The sequence below is a fragment of the Monodon monoceros genome, unplaced genomic scaffold (assembly GCF_005190385.1).
Source record: "Monodon monoceros isolate NGI ecotype Baffin Bay Population unplaced genomic scaffold, NGI_Narwhal_1 Super_Scaffold_7, whole genome shotgun sequence".
NCBI lineage: Eukaryota > Metazoa > Chordata > Mammalia > Artiodactyla > Monodontidae > Monodon > Monodon monoceros.
This window is the reverse complement of record NW_021703784.1, coordinates 46,886,150-46,912,082: the sequence shown is the minus strand read 5'-3', so window position 1 is coordinate 46,912,082 and position 25,933 is coordinate 46,886,150. Positions and strand designations below refer to the sequence as shown.

General features: G+C 36.3%; 1 protein-coding gene across 3 annotated transcripts in view; it reads right to left on the bottom strand.

The window, feature by feature from the left end:
- The window catches only part of DLG2 (discs large MAGUK scaffold protein 2), a 2,046,181-nt gene that overhangs the window by 795,646 nt on the left and 1,224,602 nt on the right, over positions 1-25,933 (bottom strand). Inside the window, exon 1 of one of the 3 annotated variants that reach the window (XM_029208181.1) lies at positions 16,120-16,681. The exons of the other annotated variants lie outside the window; for them this stretch is intronic. Within the exon in view, the coding sequence (XP_029064014.1) occupies positions 16,120-16,428 (309 nt within the window). The 5' untranslated portion in view covers positions 16,429-16,681. Of the gene's footprint in view, positions 1-16,119; positions 16,682-25,933 lie in introns of those variants that run through there. 3 annotated transcript variants of the gene reach the window in all.

Below are 25,933 nucleotides of genomic sequence, written 5' to 3'. Positions count from 1 at the left end.
TTCTTTCCTGAGGGGCCTGATGTAGCCTCACCATCCTTCTTAGCACCATGGTCCATAGCGCCATCATGAATCAATCTGAGTTGACAGTCAAATGTATAGATCATGGTTTTTGTGTTCGTTTTTTTTTTAACTATTCTAACTTCCTCCAGTTGAGAGGTAGACCCTAACATTCTGAACCTTGACTAGGGTGATTCAAAGAGTCCAGAGTAGCCCAGCTACAAGTACCCAACTTTCCTGACCTCCAGTTCTGTATTTTTCCACTGCAGCACACTCACTCACTCACTCTCCTCTGAGTTATGAAATTCAAGCATGAGTCCAAATTGGAAGAGACAGATCACTTAGCATAGCCTGTCACTATGTGATTTCTGCTGAGGCATGAATTAAACCTCGGCCCTTGCAATATACAGTTACAGACTGATATGGAACAAGGAACTGTTTAGCAGACTCTTCATTCACTCACTCTGTCAAGGCCAGTGCTATCATGGGGTCGACAATACAGTAATTTTAGTGATGGGATAATGGACATTATGACAGGCTGCTGCCATGATAGCGACAGGCAGCTCATAATAGGAGGATACTTTCAGATGCTACAAAATATGATTTATCAATTTCTACATCAATTTAGTCAATTGGTCTGGAATATATGAAGGGACTATCTGTTCCCACTGGCTGAAGTTTATTCTCCAAAATACAACTCATTCATTACTGTCTTGAAATAAAACTGAAGCTTAAAGAAAGAGTGACTCTTAGAAAAATGTTTGTTTGTTTTCCAAAAACACTCTTGAAATTTAATCAGCAAAATAACCAGCATCAACTCTTAAAATAAAAGATTCAGAACGAACAATGGACACATACCTATGGCATCATTTTGCTACTTGAAGTTTAATGGTAGGAAACTGAGAGAGGATTCCATTTTAAATGGTCTCAATTTCCTATATCAATTCTCCTTCATATTTGGGGCAATTTCTAATAAATCCAATAAATGGCGTTCCAGGGACATACTCATGATCTCGTAGCTCAACTGAAAAGTAAGAAATAAAAGGGGGCAAGGAGACCATAGGCTTCAACCATATACTCTAAGAAATTAAAATAGTTTTCTTTAGGGTCAAATGATTACTTTATGTCCTCCTTGACATCCCATCCAGACTCTCTTTACCTGGTGACTTTCCTAGGTAAATGATATTCATCATCTAACATATTAAATTGTATTAAATTTCAAATATCTTTCTCATGAAAGTATTAGACAGAGGGGTCAAGGCCAGAGCTGAAGAGGAAGAGGAGGGTCAACATCGGATATTTGGTGAGCCATGATCTATCTATCTAGCCTTGTGGTAAATATCTGGGGACTTTATTAAGATACCCTTCCAATTTCCAACTTAAACACGAGGTAAATTATGATCTCCCTAAAAAGACCAAAACTCAGCCACACAAGGCAACCTTAAAGGAATGAAAGAACACCCAGGCCAGCAGAACTAATGACTACATTATCCTCTCTAAAGAAAAAACTGTATCAACAAGAAGTTTGGGAGGAGGTTTGGGGTCAAGAAGGGAAGCAAAGTAAAAGGGAAGTCAGATGGTTAAGATTTTGTCCATCAATCTAGGACCTTACTGGTGGGAAGGAATCTGGACATCTGAGTTAAAATAATTAACACATTTTGAAGATGGTTTGACCCCCAAAGAAAGAAGTCCAATACCTGGAAGTTACCCTTGACTTCTTATCTGTCTCATTTTGTTATATTCTGGCTCAAATAAACCCACGCTAGTTAATCCATCTTCTTGCTCTATATCCAAAATATATCCTCAATTCACACAGTGGATCTCCACAACCACTGCTGCTCAGTCAAGTCATCATAATCTCTCCCTTGAAAGTACTGCTGTATAGCATTCTAACTAGTTTCCCCTCCTTCCATAGCTCATCTCACTATGTATATTAGATCATGTCATGTCCTTATGTAAAATAACCCAATGGCTTCTTGTTGAACTTTGAATAAAATTCAGACTCACTTCCACAGTCTCCAAAGTCTACATGGCCTGGCCTTATCTCACTCTCCAACCTCCATTCCTGTCCTTCTTCCCCATATTCTCTTTTGCCACACTAGGCTTCTTCTGTTGCAGGAACATATCAAAGTTGTTCCTACCCTAGGGTCCTTGAACATGTTGTATTTTATTTGTGACATCACCTGAAGATTGTCATAAGATTGTCCCCTTTCCACCTTCATCTTTTAAATATCAATTCAAGTGTCTCCTCCTTACTAAGGCCTTCTCTTACTTTACTGTCTTATCCAAAGAAGTCCCACTTCCACCAACCTATCCGCCATATCACATTGCTCTAGTTTATTTTTTTATACTATGTCACCATCTGAAGTAGTCTTATTTGTTTGTTAATTTTACGTATTTCTCAATATAAGCTCCAAATCTTGCCAACTGTATTTATTGCTATATTTTCAACTTTCTAGAACAGGTCTGAACATCAACAGATGATCAATATATCTTTGTGAATGAATAAACAGATGAATTTTATGAACACGGGTGTTTCAATTCATCTGACAATTACATTTTTCACTGAAATAAATGATTTTGTCATAATGTGATGTCATGTATATTTTAGCCAATCTGAGTCAGCTTCTTAGTCCCAATTCCCTCTGGATACTTATCAGAATGGCTATCTGGGATTTAAGAGAGACAAAAATAGGATAGAGGGAGCTGATCACAGTATTACCTAAAGAAGTACCCCGCTAGAATGCCTTGCCTAACACCACTCTATTTCCTCTTTACCAATTTTTAAAGATACCATTCTTTCAATCATTCAAAAAATATGTCAGGCCCTATCCTAGCAGTAAAGATGCAGAAATAAATAAGGCATAGTTTGTGTTCTCCCAAAGCTCCCAATATGGTAAATGAAGCAGAAATGTAAGCAATCACACTGTTAAGTGAAAAGTAGGACCACAGAGAAAGAAAAGCTTAAAGAAGATAACATTTGAGATGATCCTTGAATGATGAATGAAATTTTACCAAACACAGAAACAGGGAGAGTCATTATAGACAGAGTGATACATAGAAAAGATTTGGCAGGAGACTGCATGGTGGCTTCAGGGAATCAGGGAACAGTGAATGGTGGGGTGTGACCAGAATACAATAGGAGTGGCTGGAGATAGGGTTGGTAATGCAGGTTGGGGCCAAATTGAAGACAACTTCTAATGCTTTGCTAGGGAAACAAGTTTTATTTTGTAAACTAGTGTTTGGCTAACTATGTTTCGGGAGATACTGGTAAACATGTATCCATGAAAAAGAGATTTCATCATCACACACACTTAAGAAATGCTCTGCACACTCTACTTGCCTTTAGGAGATATAAAACCCCAAAGGCTTTGAAAAATCCTATAATAAAAAATAAACAACTGCTTAACACGTTATCCAATATAAACGACCCATTAACATTTCCAGACATACTAGCCTTCTCCAGAAGTTAGAGTACATTTAAAGTGAAGCACTACCTTTAAGTGATCTGGAGTTGTTAAATTATTTAAATCAATGAATGTTACGAATGGAACTGAGTGTAGAGATAAATTTGGAGACAAGAACACTTAGAATGGATGGAAGGAATCTGGGAGGCCACTGATGCTTGCAAATATCTTATGTGAATGATAATGCATCTATACTCAAGCACTGAGAGTGTGAATGTAAAATGGGAAAATATTTGAGACACTCTAAGATAGAATTCTATATCAACTAGTCATCAATTAATTAGTGATCGCCCTGGGTGTAGAAGGTGATGAAGCTAACGATGACTTCCTGATATTCTAACATGGTAAACTGAGTGAATTGTAAAACAGGTTTGAGAGCAGTGCGGGGTAGGAAAGAAGAGTAATGAAAAATCGGCTGAAGCTTCTGCACAAAAAGGGATGCGGATCATAATGTCAACTGTTACCTGTTTTTGACTCATTTATTGGAAAAATAATAACTATAAGCCTACAAGGAACTTCCAGTTATGCTAGGCTCTTTCATAAACTCAAGAGTTTCTGTCCTTAATCTACCTACAATCCTCAACTAATTTTTCTGTCACCTTTCCCTTCAGTCCTTTGAAAACGATGTGCTCTCTTATACTAGAAAACAGCTGCCCTCACATTACTGATATGTTGGCTTCACATTTTTTTTTTTTTTTAGAATGGCCAGAAGGTGCTTAGTTTTGATAAGGGAGTCCATAGAGTTGTTGCGTATGGAAGTTTAATTCTAAATATTGGTATAAGCAATGTAATAATGGTGTGGTTTCAAAGGATACAATTTCATACAATCATTCTAAGATATTATGGTTGACTTTCAGGGGCAGACTGCCTGCATTTTAAGACATGTGGATCCAACTCAACCTTGAATATGTCTACATACAAATTTCATAAAATTCTTAACCGTATATAAACAGACTATAAAATAGACAGGAAATTTCCAGAATATTTCCCTTCCCCATCTGATCAGTTAGATCACTCTTCCTCTTCAACATCTCTTCCTGTCAGTTTAATGGCCATACTACACCCCTCAGCAAATTCTCTGTTTACACAGTCAGATGGTCTGCCTACTTCTATCTGTTGTGCTAATTACCTTTTCATCTGTCATTCAATTCAATCTTGCTCACCTACAGCAACGTGAAAACGAGAGCATTCAGCTCTTTTCCTTCTAGAGAACAGACACAACGAAGAGTTACAGTGACAGGAGAAAAAGGGGCGTAAATCACTCATGAAGATGATTAAGAACTACCCTGCTATATTTAGGGTAGGTGGAAATTTCTCTTACCAGGACTTTTATTAATTTAATTTTATTTTTGGCTGCATTGGGTCTTCGTTGCTGTGCACAGGCTTTCTCTAGCTGCCGTGAGCGGGGGTACTCTTCGTTGTGGTGCAGGGGCTTCTCATGACGGTGGCTTCTCTTGTTGCGGAGCATGGGCTCTAGGCATGCAGACTTCAGTAGTTGTGGCACACGGGCTCAGCAGTTGTGGCTTGCGGGCTCTAGAGCACAGGGTCAGTAGTTGTGGCACACGGGCTTAGCTGCTCTGCGGTACGTGGGATCTTCCCGGACCAGGGATCGAACCTGTGTCCCCTGCATTGGCAGGCGGATTCTTAACCACTGCGCCACCAGGGAAGTCCCTTATCAGAACTTTTAAACAGAAACTACTCGCCTATTTGTATATATATCCTTCCTTCCTTCTTTCCTTCCTTCCTTCCATCCATCCTATCATCCATCCAGTCAACAAATTAAGCATGTATTAAATTACCAACTGGGTATTATCATTATGCTACGTGTTATAGAAGATGCCATAATAGTGTCCAAAGTTGGCTGCAATCACACGAAAAGTATTCATCTTCATTAACTAATAAAAGCAAATTAAAAAAGCAACAGCATGCAATTTTTAGCTTACCAAATTTATAAATGATTTTTATAAAGAAAGAACCATCAGGAATACAGGAGGAAAGACATGTTCACACACTCCTGGAATGGGAGGAGTATAAATTTGTATAGTCCTTTTAGAAGCAATTTGGCAATTAACTCTAAGCTCTACGGGGCAGGAATCAATCTCTTTTGTTTTCTATTATGTCCCCATTGATTAACACAGTGCTTTGGCATCTGGGAACTGTTCAATAATTAATTGTTGAATAAAAATCGACTGAACAACAACGTTATAAGCCTAAAAAAATTTACACCCTTCACTCACTGATTCCTTTCCTGAAAATATATCTTCATGAGAAAACTGGTTAGAGGTTAATATACGCCAAAACTTACTTCAGTATTGTTTATATTAATAATAATAATATAACCTAAATGTCCAACAATATGAGTTTTTGTAGAAACAGTAATATTTGGCAGTCATTAAAATTATGTCAAAAAGAAAAATATTTTACTAACAGAAAAATGTTCATAATTAATGTTAATGTAAAAGAAGCAATACAGTTTTATATTCTTAACTTCCCACTAGCAGACACATAACCAATACTTTATATTTAGGTACATCTGTGAGCTCATGTTACTGTAATATATTACATTTTTTTTCTGAAGACACATATGCAGAGCCAATTGAAGAAACTAAAAAGGTATCAAAATACTAACTGTGGTTACTTCTAGGTGGAATTATAGCTATTTTAATATTTTTCAAACATATCTTTAGCTTATAATAATATTTTTTACCATAAACTTGTATTATTTCTACATCAAAACCAAATAATAAAATTATTTTAAAAGAGTAATATAAATGCTCACTTTTAAACTAAGAGAATTTATGATTATCCACTTAGACTTTATTTTTATTTTAAAAAACTTCAAGTTGAAAACAGAGAAAAATATATACACTGCAAGTATCTTCCTCTTAATTTTGCTGCGAAAGTGCTCTAAAAATATAAAGTCTTAAAAAAAATCTAAAACATTGTAATGAAGTGCAATAATATGTGTGATAGAGAACAAATAACGTAGATCACAGAAATGAATGATCAGTATACAAACAGAATCAAAAAGCATTTTCTAAGATTGCCTTCCCAGTCTGGCAAAGGCAGATATATTTGCTAATCACTCTAAAATGTAATATAAATCTAGGAATTTTTATATAACTTTAAACTTAGTGCATTTTTAAACTACTTATTGAAGAACTATAACAATGTTGACCACTAACTAAATAGCACAGCCTATCAGAATAAAGTGCAAATGTGTTCAGTTATGGATTTTTAATGTGGTGCTGCCAACTACTATACTCTGAGCACTTACATTTAATGACGAAAATGATGGAGAAAAAAGGTCATGTAATCTGCAATAGACTGTACAGAAACTAATTATAAAGTAATAGTTCACGACATTATTTCAACCTGCTAGAGAGCAAGTGACTCCTAAATTAGGCAAAGAAACTGTGTAGAATCAGATTTTCTTTTTCTGATTGTCCGCTCAAAGTGCAGTTCAGTACCTTCCATCACTGAACAGCATGACCCACTTGAATGCAGAATATAATTTCTGAACAGTGATTCCTATATTTTAACAGCACCACCAAAAAGAAGAATCTGAGTCAAACTAAAAACAAGACAAATATGCAAAGCAATAAATCTGTGCTAACAACTTTTTATTACAATCTCTTTGTTATTAAATAGAGCTACTTTAAGGACAGAAGATGTCACTCTCGATCTTATGGCACTTGTATAATGAGTAATAATAATAATAAATCAAATTCGAAACTTAAGTACCTTTACGTACAAGATCCCGTGCTAATATTCATTCAGAAATCAACACCTAGTTGACTGATTGCTACATGCTGGGTTACTGGGAGAACAAGGGTAAATAAACAGATTGTGCTCTAATTGAATTCGGCTTAGAGAAGCAGATAGATACTTATTCATAACTGTGATACAATGTGATAGGTGAATTGTGCATGGTGCCCAGATAGACATAAAGGTAGACAAGACATAGTCTTTCTTCTCCACAGCCACCAATGCAGCTGAGAAGTCAGGGTCCAAAAACAGAATAGTGATACTACAAAATTGTCACAAAGAGATGAATGGACAGCTGGTGACTATGAGTTAGGCATATGAGGAATCTTTCACTCTCTGATCAGGAGACCGAGAAGGAAACAACTAACCACAATGCCAGGTAATGTGCTAACTGTGCAGGACACCACATTAAGTAGAGGTTTTAGGAGCTAAAACGGACTGGAAAGGATTAGAGAGGAGGGTGCTTAAACCAGACTTTTAAGTAACATATAGGCTTTGTTACGCAGAATGGGACATTCCATCAGAAGGAAATAGAGAGCTGAGAGTCTAGTGCAGAGGTTGGCAAACTTTTTCTATAAAGAGCCAGATAGAAAATATTTTAGGACTCTCTGGCCCTACAGTCTGTATTACAACTGCTCAACTTTGCAATTGCAGTACCAAAATAGCCATAGATAATGTGTAAACAAATAAGCATGGCTGTGTTCCAATAAAGCTTTCTTTATAAATAGTATAATTGGGATTTCATATAATTTTTCACAAAATTATATTAAATATTATTATTTTCTTCAACGATCAAAAATATTTTTAAAAATTCTTGGCTCAGAGGCTATACAAAAACAGGTAGCAAGTTGGATTTGACCTGTAGGCTATACTTTTCTGACTCCTGGTCTAGTTAGAAGGCAAGCTAAATACACACACATGACAATACATATAACAATTTCAAATATATAACCAGTGTTGTCAATTCTACCCAGCCTTTCCATTTTATAATACATGTTTTGTAATACCCTCTTTTCTCCATCTGAAATGAAATTCATGGATAATACAACTGCCTACACATTTTTAAATAATGCCTTAACTGAAGTAAAAGAAGAAACAAAAAGAAAGTACTTTATGTTAAGACAGTATGTTTTCAATATGGCAATCTGTGAGCCCAACTATACTAGAAAATGTAATAAAGTAGTCACATGTTTACGTGTACTTATAATGAATAAATTTAGATTTAAATGGAATAAAGAGACCAGATATCACATCTGCAAGAAACACAGGAAAAGTGAAAAGAGTAGACATATGAAGACTAGACACATATGAAAATTAGTGTTGGAAGAAGTAATAATGGTTCATTTGTATATAGTAAGAGAGCAAAGGAAATACTTTAGTTGAAATATAATCTAACAAGATTGCTGATAAAGTGGAGAAAGTAAAAGTGTCATATTTTTGTAAATAAACTTATAACTTAGTGCCAAAATAGTTACTTACAACTTAGTGTCAAAATAATTCTCTGCTTTATATGGGGCAGACCGGTGAGGAACTTTATCTATCTATCTATCTACCTATCTATCTATCTATATCATCACCTCTCTACCCCTATTTGGAATTACCCCTCATGTAAAGATAGACACTTGATTTGACTTCTAATGCTTCAATAGATCTTGGGACTCTGTCCTTTGATAAAAAATGAGGACTAGAGAACCCCAGCCACCTAAGAGCCTACAGGGAAACTGAGTATAGATGACCTTTGGAGAAATATCAGAGTAATACTGAAAACAAAAGAAAACTCTAAAATAAATAATTTCACATAATTTTCACAAAATAGATTTCTTATAGTGTGATAACATTTTAAAAATAAATATAAGGTATGGCAATCAAAGAAAATATTTTTTAAAACAATCTTATTGAAATTTGGTGAACTATTTGTATTTCAAGTGCTGTTACCAATTTAAAATGTTTGGTTCTATGTCTATTAAAAGGACCTCAAGTCTCTTCAATTACGTATTTGCAGGTGACATTTACAAATGTAAACTGATACAGGAGAGGTGTATCGATGACATAAATACCAGGATCAGCAATATTGCTCAAGATAGGGATTTTCCAAACTGGGAACCAACTCCTGATAAAATTCCTAACAGAACAAAGTACAATGATCCCTTGATTTACACAGGAGTTACATTTCTAGAATATTAAATGATTATTAAATCCTTGCAGAAAATACTTTGTTTATAAAACTGAATTTGATTTTAGGTTTAGAAAATTAAAACTTCATGAATATGAAGTGAAATGTTAAAAATTGTGCATTAATGGAGTCATTGTTTATTCTTCAGGACTGCTCTGCACATTATAGTACATTTAGCATCCCTGGCCCCCTTCTCCTAATGCCAGTATCACCTCCCAGGCATTATCAATACATAAGTCCCTCCATGCATTTGTAAAATGATTTCTAATGGCTCGTCTCTCTCCTTATCTTCTTGGGGACTGCTGGTCTGAATTATAAGAACGTAGAAATTAGGTTTATGTAATTCTTTGTATAATGCCCAACACTGCATTATCAACAAATTGCATGCTTAATAATTTTCTTGTCAGTAATTACGCTTCGTGAAGCAGAGCACATAAAGGTAAGAGAGGGAAAGCTGCCTGAAACAGTAAAAAGAATTCTGAGTTCAACGACACTGGCCAATTCTGCCACAAACGGAATGACCTTGAGCAAGTCTTTTTAACTTTTCTAGGCTTCACGTTCTCCTTTGGAAAATACACTAGATGACCTCTAAATTCCCATCCAGCTCTGACATAATTATAAAATATCTATCTATCTATGCCTTTGGGAAATTAAAGGAATGAAAGTAGAGAATGGAGAATTAAAATCAGGTGGTGCTACATTTGTAACAGATCAAACAATATCAAAAAGAAAACCCCAAAACTAAGAAGATGGCCAATGGAGATGGTGGTATTAAAGGGAGGTATTTGATTCTTGGCATAATAGATGCATAGGTAGGTAGACAATGCATATGAGATTCACATTCATTCAGCAATGTGAGATGATGTTGTCGGGCTTATGAAAGACAAACTCTACATGTACTTTTATTTTGTACTTATATTAAGTTTAAAATACATGGTTCCTGATTCCTTACCATAAATATTGCCAAGATTAAATCCAATTGGCAAATAACTACAGATGATGGGGTCTTTCTAAGAGCAGGTATCTTATTCTGGTATCAGTGCTGTGGGAATCGACTCCACTGCTTCAGATCAGCATAGTTCCTAACCTCGATCACAGAGTAAAGGGCTCTTTAAGGGCTCAACCAACTCAGGGTTCCTGAGACCAGAAAACAAAGTAGAATGGGGAAATCTGGGATTCTGCTAGGAGGTGTCAGTCCTCCCAACCATGTAAAACACTCCAATTCCTTAAGGAAATTTCCTGTTAAATTAAAGAATTAAAGAGGTCTCTGAGGGTATTCTCCCTTCCAGTGTACCTCAAACAGGCCTTTCTGTAAGATGAGGTGGAAAGGTTGAGTCCGATAGAACTTTATTTGAAACTAGTTCTGCCTTTATCAGTTGCGCCCTCGTGAGCAAGTTACTCTTAGCCTCAGTTGCCATATCTGAAAAATGGGAATCATATAATCACTCTTTCACTGTTGTTGGAAGAATTCCAAGTGATGATTAATGTAAAGACCCTAGCACAGGGCTTTACACATTGTGGGTGTTGAGAGTATTCGATAAATACCGTCACCTTTGGTCTTTTCTTTTCCACCCTCTGTACTTTGTCTCTCCTGCCCTGCCCTAGAAAGAAGGCTCTGCTGATGTCAGCATCCAGTAGCAGGGGTGCCAGGAGTGCTGACTGACTGGCTTCAGATCTGCCCAAGGCATGCGCAGTGCTTTTATTCCTTCTGTGATACCTCTTATTCTCTTATGTTTCCCTTGCCTGGAGGCTGCTGGTGTTTTCCAGAGACTAAAAAGTCTTATTCTTCCTTAGTAAGGGACCCTCTATGGAAGGAATCAGTAGAAGCAGCCACAGAGTTAAAACAAACTGTCAGATCTTTCTAACCAGACAAAAGTTGAGCCTGAGATTTCAGCCTAGGGCAACCCTACTTCTTGGACTAAAAAATCCTCTGCACTCAAGTTCCTGTAAACTGCTATTTCTGGAGGAGCTGTAGAGGGACTGTTAGGGAAGATTTACACAGTTTGGCTAAATACTTCAAATGTAGTTTTTCTAGCAGTATGTACTGAGAAAATCTAACATCACCCACCTCTGAATGCAAGCTTATGAAAATGCTAGTTTATCAAAACAAGTCTATTTTACATGATTTTTTTTCTTAGTGTACACCATTGTAAACCTCTGAGAACCCTGAAGGACAAAATGACACCCCATCATAACGTGGTACTGTGTCAAGTGTTTCTGAACAGTTGCCTGGCCTAACCTTCATCACTATAAGCGAGGCATCAAAAAATTCAGCGGACAGACTAGAAACTCTAATAAAGGACCACAATACTGATAATTAATTCGATGGATGATATGTTCTTCAGGTTAAAAAACCATAATTTGGATATCACTAGTCATCATAAATGCCATTTTTTAAATTGGACAATTCCTGCGTTCTAAGCGCCACGCTTGGCTCTTTAGATAGAGTACTTTCAGTTCTTATCACACTTTTCTGCAACAGGATTATAACATTCTAAGTTTTACAGAGGGGCAGATGAGTCTTAAAGAGGTTAAGCAAGTGAGATCACACAGAGCTAGTAAGTTCAAACTTTGGATTATCTGGCTCTAAAGCATAAATCCTTTCCAAAGTGTGTCTCATTCATTAATGGATGTCAGGTGACAGAGCCACAGAATATTAGTTTTGGAAGGGATACAGAGGTTCATTTAGGAAAATCAGTTTTCTTAGAAACAGAGAAACTGAGGCCTAGAAGGGTTCCTTAACCATGAAGCCTAACACAGAGTGTGGCAGAACTCTTGAATCCTACGGTGGCTCAATGCTGCTGACTCAGCAGAGTCCTCACCAAGGCCCACCAGGCTTTCTGTGACCCATCCCCTGCCCATCTCTCCGCGGGCAGACGGAACTAAGAGCAGTTCTACACAGATACCAGGGTGTTACAACTGTTTCTGTTTTTGTTATTTTTGCCCCCAAAGCCTATCTCTCTCTGCCGACTTGATAAACACACATTTTTTCAAGATTCAATTCAGTTCCATCCAAGTATCACTACCTCTACGAAGTCTTCACTAATTCACCTCTCTTCTCTTCCCAGAAAAAACAGTTATAGTGAATTAAGGAATAGGTTAATAGAAGCCAACTTTTATTGTGGATTTGTGATTCATTCATTCCACAAATATTTATTGAGTCTCTACTATATGTAAGCACTGTGCTAACTGCTTTATATGTATGATGTTAATCATTCCTCACCATAATCCTATGAGTTAAGTACTATTTTTATCCTAATTTTACAAAACAGGAAATGTAGGCATAAAGAGATACAGTATCTTTTCTTAAAAAAAAAAAAGATATTTTTGTCTTTCTCCTTTGTAGTCCCTTTGTATCCTGAATACACATTTACTATGGAATTTGCAGCACTCCGTGGAACTTTGTTTCACTTCCAAATTTTGATTTATGATGCTATTATTCTGTGTATATAGTGATATATTTGCTAAGTATTGTATACTACTGTAGGTCGTAAGCTCCATAATGGTAGAGGTGGTATCTACTTTGTTTCCTATTATATCCACAGGGCCTGACAGAGCGGCACATAGTAGGTACTCAGGAAATGATAGTTGAATAAAGAAATGAAGAATGAATGAATGAATAAAGAACAAATGCATAGAACCCTGGTCTCTGAGTCTTCACTGTCTGTGCTGCCTCCCCAGACCAGTCTGCACTGGGCAGAAATGCCGCATAAGCAGCGATGGGCATGTTTTTTTTGTTTTTTGTTTTTTTTTCCCCCCCCAAGGCCGATACTATTATCTTGGATGTGCATTCTAGAACTCACTTCTGGACACTATAATTTTCCATTTTCTTACCTATTATTATGGTTATATTAATTCTACAGATCCAAATGGAATGAAAACTTATTTGAGAAGGGACAGGAGCTGTTTTTTATTCCAGCTGAGGAATAACACAATGACAAAGTCCTGTTAGTACACAGCACCCCCAAATAACAGGAGTTTGGCAAAGAGCCTTGGGAGGAACTCAAGTCATTGCCATGGCCCTGTATTATAGCAGCCGGAAATCACACTGCTGATTTCCACGTAACACAGCAACTATCTCCAAGGGCAAGCTCCCAGCTCCCAGACACTTAATAGCCCTCAGGCACGTTCTGTACCACATATGGGTCCCTAGGCAACTCAAAAACATGCACTTTCCTTCTTTCTGCTTCATCAAGGAGTCTAATGTTTACTATCATTGGCCTCTATCTTTTATTTTACAATATTTCACAGGATATCTTTAGTTAATTTAAGGGATAAAAATGGTATCCAAAAATCCTCAAAACAGACTTAGTTTTAATGGACACATATTCATACACACACACTCTTGTTTCTGTGATAGTTTACATGGGCATATAATACATACACATCTGTATATTTCAAATATTAGACATATTTAATAGATGTATATTTAAATGAATACAGATATATATATATACATAGAGCAGCATTTTCGAGTACCTATCAGAAGTAAAGGCAATATACTTTATAGAGAGAAAAAACATTGTAAGAACAGCTAGTAATTTCTAGGAGAGAAAAGAATAATATAGAACTTTAATTTTTATATGTGTATATGTATATGCATGTATATATATGTATAATTATATACACATGAAAATATGTTAATACATGAAAGTAGATATTATAGAGATATTTAAATATATATCTCTATATTAATATAGAGATATTTAAATATACATATATGTGCATATACAGACACATTAAAAATTATTCGACATAATATATTTGAAAGGGCACGGGAGTGGAATGAAGAGAGATTGATCAATCTAGTAGAGCACATTTTTAGGACTAAGATGGTAAAAGGGTGGAAGAGTCAGTTGATAGAAGAGTGTCACAACACTGAAGATCCTAAAAGACATGGTATCGGTTCTCCATTATTTGGGGAGTAACTGTTCTTAGCAAGTAATAAAGTACATGTGAATAAGAGAGAAAAATGTAGAGAAATGTGTATACAAAAGAATAATGGGAGATGGTGGCTGCCTCATTTTATTGCCTTCTCATATGTCACTGGATCTTTAATTATCAGTGCAGAGTCTATTTCAACCTTTAAAGCATTAAATGGCTATAAATTTAAGGAAGTAGGAGGCTGACTTTGTTAAAAACCAAGGAAGGGAAAAGTTTCCCTTGGTTGATGAAAAATGTACCAAGATTTTTTGATCATAGTTATTATAATATAGTATTAGAGATTTTGGTTTGAGCAATGATGAAAAGTTTATTACATCTTAGATAAAAAGAATTGTAAAAATAAAGCATGTTTGCATATTCTACTCTGTGCAAAATCCATAAGCTAGATGTGTTTGCCTTCTCTGCCTATGTAAGCCTTGAGAAATTAACATAATCAATAAAGAGATATAGGCTAAAGACATTTAAACACATGTGTTTGTTAAAGAATAGGGACTTCATAATTGTTGACTGTTTATTCAGTTTGGAATTCATGTTAACTTTAAAAAATAACTGAGTTTCCAAACATCAGGCTCCATTTCAAGGTGAACTAGTTTAATTCTAAAATGACAATATATTCTTTTTTTAAATCAAGATGCTGAAATCATGATATTAATGCATCAAAAGCCATATATAAGGCTATGTATATGTAGCATTAAGATCTAGTGATATATACTTACAAGTACTTAAAAAAAACTAATATTAAAATTGGAATGTTCTCTACACCTCTCAGATCATAACGTTTTACTCATGATCAATACCCACTTCTTAATTATGCTAAAATCATACTAAAATCAAGAGAGGATTTTTTTCTGCAAACACAGATTTTTCTCTTTTCAGTGAATTTTTATGAACAGAGTTCTATATTTATGACAATGATTACAGGTGCCTTTTATTTATATTTTATAGCATTTACAGGAAGTTGTTTTCCCTCTTCTGGATGGAGACAGGAAAAAATGAGCCAATTTCGTTTCTGGTACAATGCTAGTAGTTTGGGGCAAGAATAAGCTAGGAATCAAATTAAGGGACTCTGGACATCTGCTTCAGAAATATGTTACAGGGGAATACGAGTTATACTTTTTAATATAAATAACCTTATTGCTTCTATGAATACATGAAATGTTTCATTATTTTATTCTGAGTGTAATTGTCTAGCTTGCTTCCAATTGTATTCCTTCTGTTTATAAAATGAATTATTTAGTACAAACACATTTTCTTCTCCATCACTGAAAAGGTATACAGCATTATAAGAGTAAAATCAGAATGGGATACTTTAAATCGCTGCTTTCCACAGCTGAAGAAATGAATGTTTTTTTTTATCTTTAAAGAGATGGAAAGTATCTGATTAAAGTTCATTTTCTCTTTCTTCCTTAAAACAAGACAAAACCCTAGGCTAGGCAGAACAGAAAAAGTTAACGATGATTAGAAGTAATAGTGCTGCTAAAGTCTATGATGCAGAATAGTAAAATCATCTGAGGACTAGAGAAGTTGAATTTGGGGAAAAGTCACTGAAAGAAACTGAGCACAGCATCCCTTGACTTTCACAGGCCACACAGAGGTGTGAGCCCACAAACACCTGTGAAAATTACAGGATTTCTTGGCCTACCATTTACCAAACAGGCGTACCCAGTCAGCAAGGAGCACCCAGAAAAGTTTCCAAACCGTGCTAGCCTTCCCCAGCGTGCTCTCAGTTTCTTCCAATACTCACGGGAAAGTCACAAGGAAAAGGCTCACCTGTGCTGGGCTGAACCAGCCATGTGGGCAGGCACAATGCTCCCCACAAGTCCCTTTGCCCTTGGTGCTCGTCTTGTGGGAGCTTTTCCGCACACTGTCCCACAAAGTGACCAGCTTGGTCCTGTTTGAAGCTGGGTCCCCAGGTCCCGAGGAGGGCATAGTCTGAGAACTGTACCCGAGCCCCTGAGGACTCCTCTGCCAGCCACAAGCGCAGTGGGCATCCCTGATCAGTGTGGGTGCGCTCCTGCCGGCATCCATCCCATCGGACCCCCGGCTGCAGCTGTGTTGCTTGGTGACGTATGCATTCATACTGCACTGATGCCTACTCTTGCCTTTGGTCAGCTCTGCACAGGAATGTCTCCTCCCTCACACCCCTTTCTTCCAGGCAGTTGTAAAAGTCTTTTTTTTTTTTTTTTCTCCCGTGGTTCCCTCAGTATCTTTGACAGCTGCTATAGCAGCGCATCGTGGGAGCAGTTCCGCACAGCATTATCTGCGGGCTGGTAGCTCTTTGTCAATAGATGACTCAACTCACAGAGCAACTTGACAGTATCCCTGCTCTAGGCAGAAGCAATCAATGCTCCACACAGCTGGGCTACAGGACTGTACACTGTTACAAACCCTTTCTGGATGGAGCCCCACAGTAAAGCATACTCTTCGCAATTTGGCATTCTGGTTTTTCCCTCTCTAGCTGATCCCCACGCAAAATACAGACCTCAGGAAAGAGAGCTTCTTATCAGACTAGCAGGACCCTTCTTTCCAGAAAGAATATATCTAGGCTGAAACAATATAGCGTAAGCAACGTAAAATGATGGGGAGGTTAACCTGTGAAACAATTTCCAACATTTACAGGAATCACTTATTTAGAGAGAGGTTTGCCAAGACACAGACCAAATCATGAGGTAACTAAATAAGAGGATCAGTATTAACTCTAAAGAACATTGATTCATTCAGAAAAATCACTTAGATCACAGCATTATACCAGAGTGCTTTCAAATTTGGAAGTTTGTTTTAGAACATGATTATATATTATAGTCCAAACATATATTATTTATGCTATGAACAATTATTAATTCTTTCTGAATCAAAAGTAAAGCAATTTCCAAAGTTCCAAACTGATGGGTTGGCTTATTTTGACACAGTGTTTTTCCTTACCCCAAATTATTCTGAGGATTTCCTTTCAAATACTTTACCACAACAAATACATTCACCACAGAGAGAGTCTGCATTTTAAAGTGAAAGACATCTAATTCTGCCATCCAGTATTTTGGTTTCCAAAGACAGAATTTTCAAATTCTTTCACTAAAAAATGAGTGAAATCTATCCAATTTAAAGCAATTGCCTTCCAAAGAGGACATGATTGTTTTAAATTTTAAATTTCAGTATGTTTGCAGAAGCCATGCATAGTATTTTCAGGAAAGGGAAAGGCTAATTACTACAGCACTTAGAATTTTTATTCTGTTTGAAACTTTCCATATCTCTTGCCAAAATGCCTATCCCTATCACATATCCCTAAGGAAATAATTTTGGTTTGATTGGGGAGCAAAGTGCCATCTATGCAGCACCAAACAAGTGTGATATAATCCCATGATATAGTTATTCTAGTTATAGACCATCAGGTGCCATCAGACCCACTTTCACAGTGGACTAACCAGGTGCTGGGGCAGTGTAGACCTCATTTCTATCTGAGTCGACAAGGTTCTTGTTTCAAAAGCCATGATTACAACATAGTCTACAATTCAACACTAGGACTCCTTGGATAAATCATTGTTATATATAAAAGTCCTGAAAGGAGGGGGCAGGAATTTCTCTTTTCGTGTATCTGCATGAAAGAGACCTTTCCCAAATTCTGTGCAAGGGGTTGGTATAAGTACCTTGCCTGGCACAGTAAGCATTCAAAACACCTTTGCTAAATAATAATGACCCATATGTGTCAGTTCAGAGGGCAGGCCTGGGTCTGTTATTGACTATTTTTTCCCAAGCTCCTAGCCCACTGCCTGCCCAGCACATCGTAGCAGGCTTATGATAAATACATTTTTGGACGGATGAACAGATACTTGGGTGGATGTCTAATAGAAGGAAAGAGTAGAAGAATGACGGAGTTAACATTTTTAGAAAATAATATTTGATTCAGCAGTGCTCCAGAAACAAACTATTTTTTAAGGTTGGCTTTACTGTTGATTTTGAGATATTAAGGAAATTTGCCACAAAAACGTGAACACTTGAACTGTTGGGTAGGTATAACAATGGCATTAATGGCATTTCTTTCTGAAAGAGGAACAAGGAATCACTATCAATACTTACAAACATAAAATTGAGGCAAATAGATCATCATGCGATACGCAGTGAGAAAAGGAGCAGAAAATTCTCTCCCTTTCTTTTTCTCTTCTTCTTCCTCCCTCCCTCCCTCGCCCCGCTTCATTTTTTTATGCTGAATCAAGGGCTAATGGCTGAATGACATTCTGGGTCAAATTAAAGCCCTAGAGAACTTCATATTTATCTGGTGTCACCATGCTGCACGGCTGTACAGTAGGACTTGATGTGAGATGGCAATCCACCACCCTCCAAATGAGAATGTAAGGAAGTGATAAGTTTGGCTCTCTTCAATCTTATCTAACCATAGATGCTTCTCCAGTTTTTCAGGCAGATTTCATTGCTCAGAGGCCCATTGAATCTTCAGGGAATACATGCCCTGTTCTCATCCATTTGCCTCTCAAGTATAAGAATCAATCTGTGCAGGAGTCAATGTGAATTTGTTATAATTTTGTAATGGCGTGTGCAGCTTGCAGCAAGACAGAAAAGTTCCTGGCTGGGCACTACTCAAAGATATTATAAATCTTCATAGGGACCTAAATCTGTTATGAATGAGTTCTTTGGAATCAGCTATTTCTTCCCATCACAAAGACAAGAGAATTGCTGTTTTAATAACCTTTGCATGTCATTTCTATATAGAAAAATAAATATTACATATTGCCTAACTAATGTGACTTTCCTCCAAAGATCTTAAAGACCACAGCAAACTTTCGTTAAACGTGCTTCAAAACGATTGAAATTGTACTTTCCCTTTAACACGTATAAAATAATTCTAGCCTCCTCTCTCCCCCTCCCCCCCAGTTATTTTTTCCTTTTCAAAAATGACGTTTGGCTTTCCAAGTCTGTGGACAGACCACTTAAAACAGATAAATATGTCCAGCTAGCCCACTGTACTATGAGACAGACCTACTAATTAAAGATAATTCAATTCGGTCAGCTGTAATTGGTCAACTGTAATGACCATAGGATAACATGAAAGTCTGGCAAAACGAGAATTAGTGGTGCACAAGTCCACATCTTACTCATCATTGTGATTTAACATGGGCATATGGCGCACAGAGCAATACCTAGATGCGATACATCTTATTGACCTCTCTTTGACCTGGTAGTGCCTCCATAGAACAACCACTAGAAGGTTTTTGTTTATTTTATTTTATTTAAAATTTGTTTTTATTGAATGAAAGATTCTTTAAAGTCTATAGTGCTTTACCATTTTCAAAAGTTTCACACACATGATTTCATATAATCCCATTTTGAAGCAAGGGCTTAAAACTAAAATCCTGGCTTAATTTGTTTAATAAAAAATAAATATCAAAGATGAATTGCTAAATAAATTGTACTGCACTAAAACACTATGCAGACTCTTTCCCAGATAAAATTTCCTTCAGGCACTCTATGCATATGAGAAATGAAAATATTAATTACGAAAGAAAAGCTAAGTGCTTGCTAAAGGATGGCTGGGTAGCAGAAAAGCCCTTCAGCAGCCACAAGTAATGTGTTAAATAATCATAAACGGGTATAAAGTATTAGACACAATTTCTCTTGATTTGAAAAGTATGTACAGTGAATTCCTGTGACCGCAAAGACTAGAGATGTTACAAATGCTAACAAATTAATATTCTTCTACATCTAAAACCTTCAGTCTAGGCAATCTCCAGAACTAAGCACAATTACCTTCTAAAATAAGAGAGAACCCAGAATAGTTAAGGTAATTTAGGTTCTAAACTTATTTCCAAAATACTTATATCAGTTTAATCATGAATCTTATGAGGCAAAAGTAAGCATGAATTAACAGTGTGCAAGGACACATCCCTATTGCTATAGAGATTTAACTTGGACAGAGGATTTAATAGGGAGTAGAAAAAAAATTTTAAAGGTCCCAAATTCTCACTAATATACTTGGATTTGGGTGGATGCTGGTGGGGAGGGGATTAATCTGAATTGAAAAGGCCAAATTGTCAAACGGTTTTCAGGAAATGCATATTTATTCTATTCTAACCAACTTTGTAACACTATTAGAGAAATAAGAACACAGGTTATATGACATTTCTTAGAGAATCTGAAAGGAATATTGATAAAAGGTAATAATCATTTATAATTTACATATTTTAACAATTTAACCTAAATGATGAACCACAGTATTACAAGGAAGTTGTTCTCAGCCTTCCAGATTAAAGTAATGTCACGTCTCCTGTGACTCTTTCCAGATCCACCTGGCATATTCAGTTATACTCTACAGTATTTGTCTGTGTAAGTATCTTCTACTTTTGTCTATTCCTCTCAATCACCATGATGACCATCCTAGTCTAAGCTACCATTCACTTCTCTGTAAAACTTGTGAAACAGCTTCGTAACTGGCCTCTGGCACCACCTTCACTCCAATTCATGCTCATGTAGTGGCCAGAGTGACTTCTTCTAAAGTGAGAATCTGATTAGGTTCTACCCTGCTTGATAACTGTGAATAAAGTCTCGTTTTCTGGGAATCTTTATCCCTACAGAGAATACAATCTTTAAAGTGGCTTGCATGGTCCTTAATCCTGCCCTGTGCGACCCAGCCTCTACTGCTTTCCCCAGTCTCACCCATCCCTCACTATCCTCCAACTATCGTGTTCTCTTTCCCTCTTCACACCTCCACATAATTCATTTCTACTCACCCTTCTGTAGGGTGCATCAAGATACAACCTCCAAGAAGCCATCTCAAGGAAACACAGAATACAATCTAAAAAGAGTGGGCTCATTATGAAACACAGCTCCAAAACAAGTCTACCAGAGCTTACTTCCTACCAGATTGCCATCCCAAAGCCTCTTCTATTCAGAAATTCTGGAGTCCTCCCTGCATTCCAGAGCTCAACTCAAATGTCACCTTTTAAGAGAGCATTCCCTGGACACTGCCCCACCCCCTTCCAGAACAGATTAAGTCATCCTCCCATTAAACACTCATTTAGCACCTGTGCTCCTCTATTATAATACTTAGGACAACTGCAATTAAAACAAGAATTGCACTATTACTTGTTTTGTGCCATTCTCCTCAAACAGAATGTAAGTAACAGCCATTAGGGAAGGGAGATGGCTCTTTTTTTGCAGTTGCATCCTCTGAACCAAGCACAAAAGGCGTTTAGTGTTTATTAAAATAAATTAAGCAAGAAAGAAGATAAAATTGTTCTTCAGTGGTTATTCCAACATAGGTATCTAGGTCTATGTTCTACATCTTAGTGTAAAATGAATAAGCATTTTGAATTTAAACACAAAATAGCAATGTGTTCTTAAGGTCATTATGTGAAACATTTCAGTGGCTGAGTGGTGTAAGTGTATGAATTTATCTTTTTGAAGAAATTTGCTAGTGGTCTTATAATACTAAAACATAGAAATGGCTGCTGTTTATTTTAGCCAGATCTTCATTCATAAAAGCTGCTCTTCCTGACAGCTGTGTTTTTCTCTCAAGTGTTTTCAGACTGTTCTCCCTTTATAGCTAGATGGGACAAAATGGGGAGTGGTTCCCCAAGTCAGAGGCCAGTCAGTGGTAAAGCAGGGAGAGAATCCCAAACTTCAGCCACCAAAGTCACGTTCCTCTTAAAATGATATAGTCCAAAAGGTATATTGATTTCACAGTATATTACAAGTATGTATTAGGGAGCAGAAAGGCACGATGACATCTCCTCTTCCTCTCCACCAAGTTAGAAAGTTAAAATATTAAACAGCATTATTATCCATAATAGTCATCCCCTTTAGTTCCTTTTAAAAAATTGTGGTGAAAAAATACATAATATTAGATCTACCCTCTAAACGAAGGTTTGAGTGTACAGTACAATATTGTTGACTATAAAGCACAATGTTACATAGCAGATCTCTAGAACTGTTCCATCTTGCATGACTAAAATTCTATTCCCATTGCACAGTGACTCTTCATTTCCCTCCTCCCAGCTCCTGCCAACCACCACTCTACTTCCTGCTTTCATGAATTTCACTACTTCTGCATACCTCATATAGTATAAATGGAATCATGCAGTATTTGTCTTTCTGTGACTAGCTTATTTCATTTCATATAATGTCCTCAAGGTTCATCCATATTATAGCACATGACTGGATTTCCTCTTTCTATGGCTGAATAATATTCCACTGTATGTATATACCACATTTTCTTTATCTGTTAATCCGTCAGTGGAGAATTAGGCTGCTTCCACCTCTTGGCTAATGTGAATAATGCCTCAGTGAACACAGGAGTGCAAATATCTCCTTAAGATCCCAATTTCAATTCATCTGGATAAATACCCAGAAGTAGGTTTGCTGGATCATATGGTACTTTTATTTTTAATTTTTTCAGGAACCTCCATACTGTTTTCCCCAGCTGAGCCATTTTACATTCCCACTTACCACCAACAGTGCACAGGGTTCCAATTTTCTCCACATTCCCACTAATACATTTTCTAGGTTTTGTTGTTGTTGCTGTCATTGTTTTTGATATTGGTCATACTGACAGATGTGAGCTTCATCGTCCCTTCTCAAAATCGTTTTATCTATCCGGAGTGTTTTGTGTTTCCACAACAATTTTAGGATTTTTTTTTTTCTACTTCTGTAAAGAATGCCATTGGGACATTTGCAGGGATCACACAGAATCTGTAGATTGCTTTGAGTCGTATATTTTAAAATGTTGTCTTCCAATCTTTGAACATTTGTGTCTTTTTTTCATCTTTCATCAATGTTTTGTAGCTTACAGTGTACAGGTCTTTCACTCCCTTGGTTAAGTTTATTCCTATTTTATTCTTTTTGTTGTTATTGTAAACGAGTTTGTTTTCTTAATTTTCTATTGAAATTGTTCATTGTTAGTATGTAGAAAGACAACTAAGCTTTGTATATTGATTTTGCATACTGCAACTTTGCTGAATTCATTTATTAGTTCTAACAGTATTTTCGTTGTGTGTGTGTGCATGTATGTGTGGAATCTTTAGGGCTTTTAAAACAGAAATAATGTTTTCAGTGAACAGAGATAATTTTACTTCTCCCTTTCTGATTTGTAAGAGGTTTATTTGTTTTCCTTGACTAATTGCTCTGGTTAGAACTTGCAATACAACATTGAATAGAAATGGTGACAGTGGGCATCTTTATCTTGCTCCTGATCCTAGAGAAAAGCTTTCAGTTTTTCACCATTGAGTATGATGTTAGCTATAGGCCTTTCATCTACGACCTTTATTAGGTTAAAGTCATTTCCCTCTACTCCTAGTTTGTTATTTTTATCATGAAGAATGTTGAGATCTGTCAGTGTGTCTCTGCATCTGTTGAGATGATCACTGATGTTTATCCTCTGTTCTGCTGATGTGATCACACTGATTGTTTTCCATATGTTGAACCATCTTTGCATCCCAAGGATAAATCACACCTGGCCATGGTGTGTGATCTTTTTAATGTGTTGTTGAATTCAGTTTGCTATTTTGTGAAGGATTTTGCATTCATTCATTAGGAATATTGGCCCGAAGTGTTTTTGTTGTGTCTTTTCCTGGCTTTGGTATCATATTAATGTGGGCTTATGAGAAGTATTTCTGAATTTTCAATTTTTTGGAAGAGTTTGAGAAGGATTGGCATTTTTTCCTGTTAAATGTTTGGTAGATTTCACCAGTGAAGCCATCTGGTCCTGAGCTTTTTCATTTTGGAAGGTTTTTGATTATTGATTTAATCTCCTTACTATTTATAGGTCTGTTCAGATTTTTTATTTCTTCATGATTCAGTCTTTGTAGGTTGTAGGTCTTTGTAGGTAAATTCTAAGAATTTACCCATGTCTTCTAAGCTATCCAACTTGTTGGTATATAATTGTACATAGTAGTCTCAATCCTTTTAATTTCTGTGGCATCAAATGTAACTCTCCTCTTTCATTCTTTATTTTATTCGAGTCTTTTCTTTTTTCCTTAGTTAATGTAGCTAAAGGTTTGTCAATTTTGTTTATCTTTTTAAAAATAGCTCTTAATTTTGTTGGTTTTTTCTATTGTTTCTCTATTCTCTACTTCATTTACTTCTGTCCTAATCTTAACTATTTTCTTCCTTCTGCTAACTTTGGATTTACTTTGTTCTTCTTTTTCTAGTTCCTTGAGGTGTAAAGTTAGGTTGTTTATTTCAGACCTTTTCTCTTATTTAAAAATAGTCATTTACCACTATAAACTACCCTCTTAGTACTGCATTTGCCTCATTCCACAAGTTTTGGTATGTTGTGTTTTGTTTTTGTTTCTCAAGATATTTTTAAATTTCTCGTTTGCTTTGTTCTTTGACCCACTGATTGTTCAAGAATGTATTGTTTAATTTCCAAATATTTGTGAATTTTCTAGTTTTCCTTCTGCCACTGATTTTTAGTTTCATTCCATGTGTTTGGAAATATACTTGGTATGATTTCCATCTTCTTAAAACTGCTAAGCCTTATTTTGTAACCTAGCATGTGATCTATCCTGTAGAATGTTCCTTTAACACTTGAGAAGAATGTGTATACTGCTGCTACTGGGTGGAATGCTCTGTATATGTTTGTTAGGTTCTTTTGAACTGTAGTATTGTTTGACTCCTCTGTTTCCTTATTGATCTTCCGTCTGGGTGTTCTACCTGTTGTTGAAAGCGGGGTATTGAAATCCTCTAGTATTGTGTTGCTGTTCACTTCTCCCTTCAGTTCTGTCAATGTTTGCTTCATATACAGACTATTTCTGACTTGCAATGGTTCAATTTATAATTTTTCTACTTTACTATGATGTGAAAGTGATACACATTAGTAGGAAATGTACTTCAAATTTTGATTTTTGATCTTTTCACAGGTTAGTGATATGCAGTGTGATACTTGGCAACAGGAGCAATCCACAGCTCCCAGTCAGTCGTGTGATCACAAGGGTAAATAACTAATACACTTACAAACATTCTGTACCCATACAACCATTCTATTTTTCATGTTCAGTACAGTATTCAGTAAATCACATGAGATATTTAACGCTTTGTTATAAAATAGGCTTTGTGTTAGATGATTTTGTCCAACTGTAGGCTAATGTAAATGTTCTCAGCATGTTTAAGGTAGGCTAGGCTAAGCCATGATGTTTGGTAGGTCAGGTATATTAAATGCATTTTTGGCTGATGACATTTTCAACATATTTTAATTCCACTGTAAGTCAAGGAAGGTTTGTATTAGGATGCTCTGATGTTGCATATATATTTATAATTGTTATATCTTCTTGGGGAATTGACCCTTTATGAATATATAATGCCTCTCTTGACAGTTTCTGACTTAGTCTATTTTGTCTGATATAAGTATGGTTACCCCTGCTTGCTTTTGGTTACCATTTGCCTGGAATATCTTTTTCCATCCTTTTACTTTCAGCCCATATGTGTCCTTAAGTCTAAAGTGACTCTCTTATAGACAGTGCATAGTTTAATCTTTTTGTTTTCAGCCACTCTATGTCTTTGGACTGTGAAGTTTAACCCATTTACATTTAAAGTAATTATTGATAGGGAAAGACTAACTATTGTCATTTTGTTCATTGTTTTC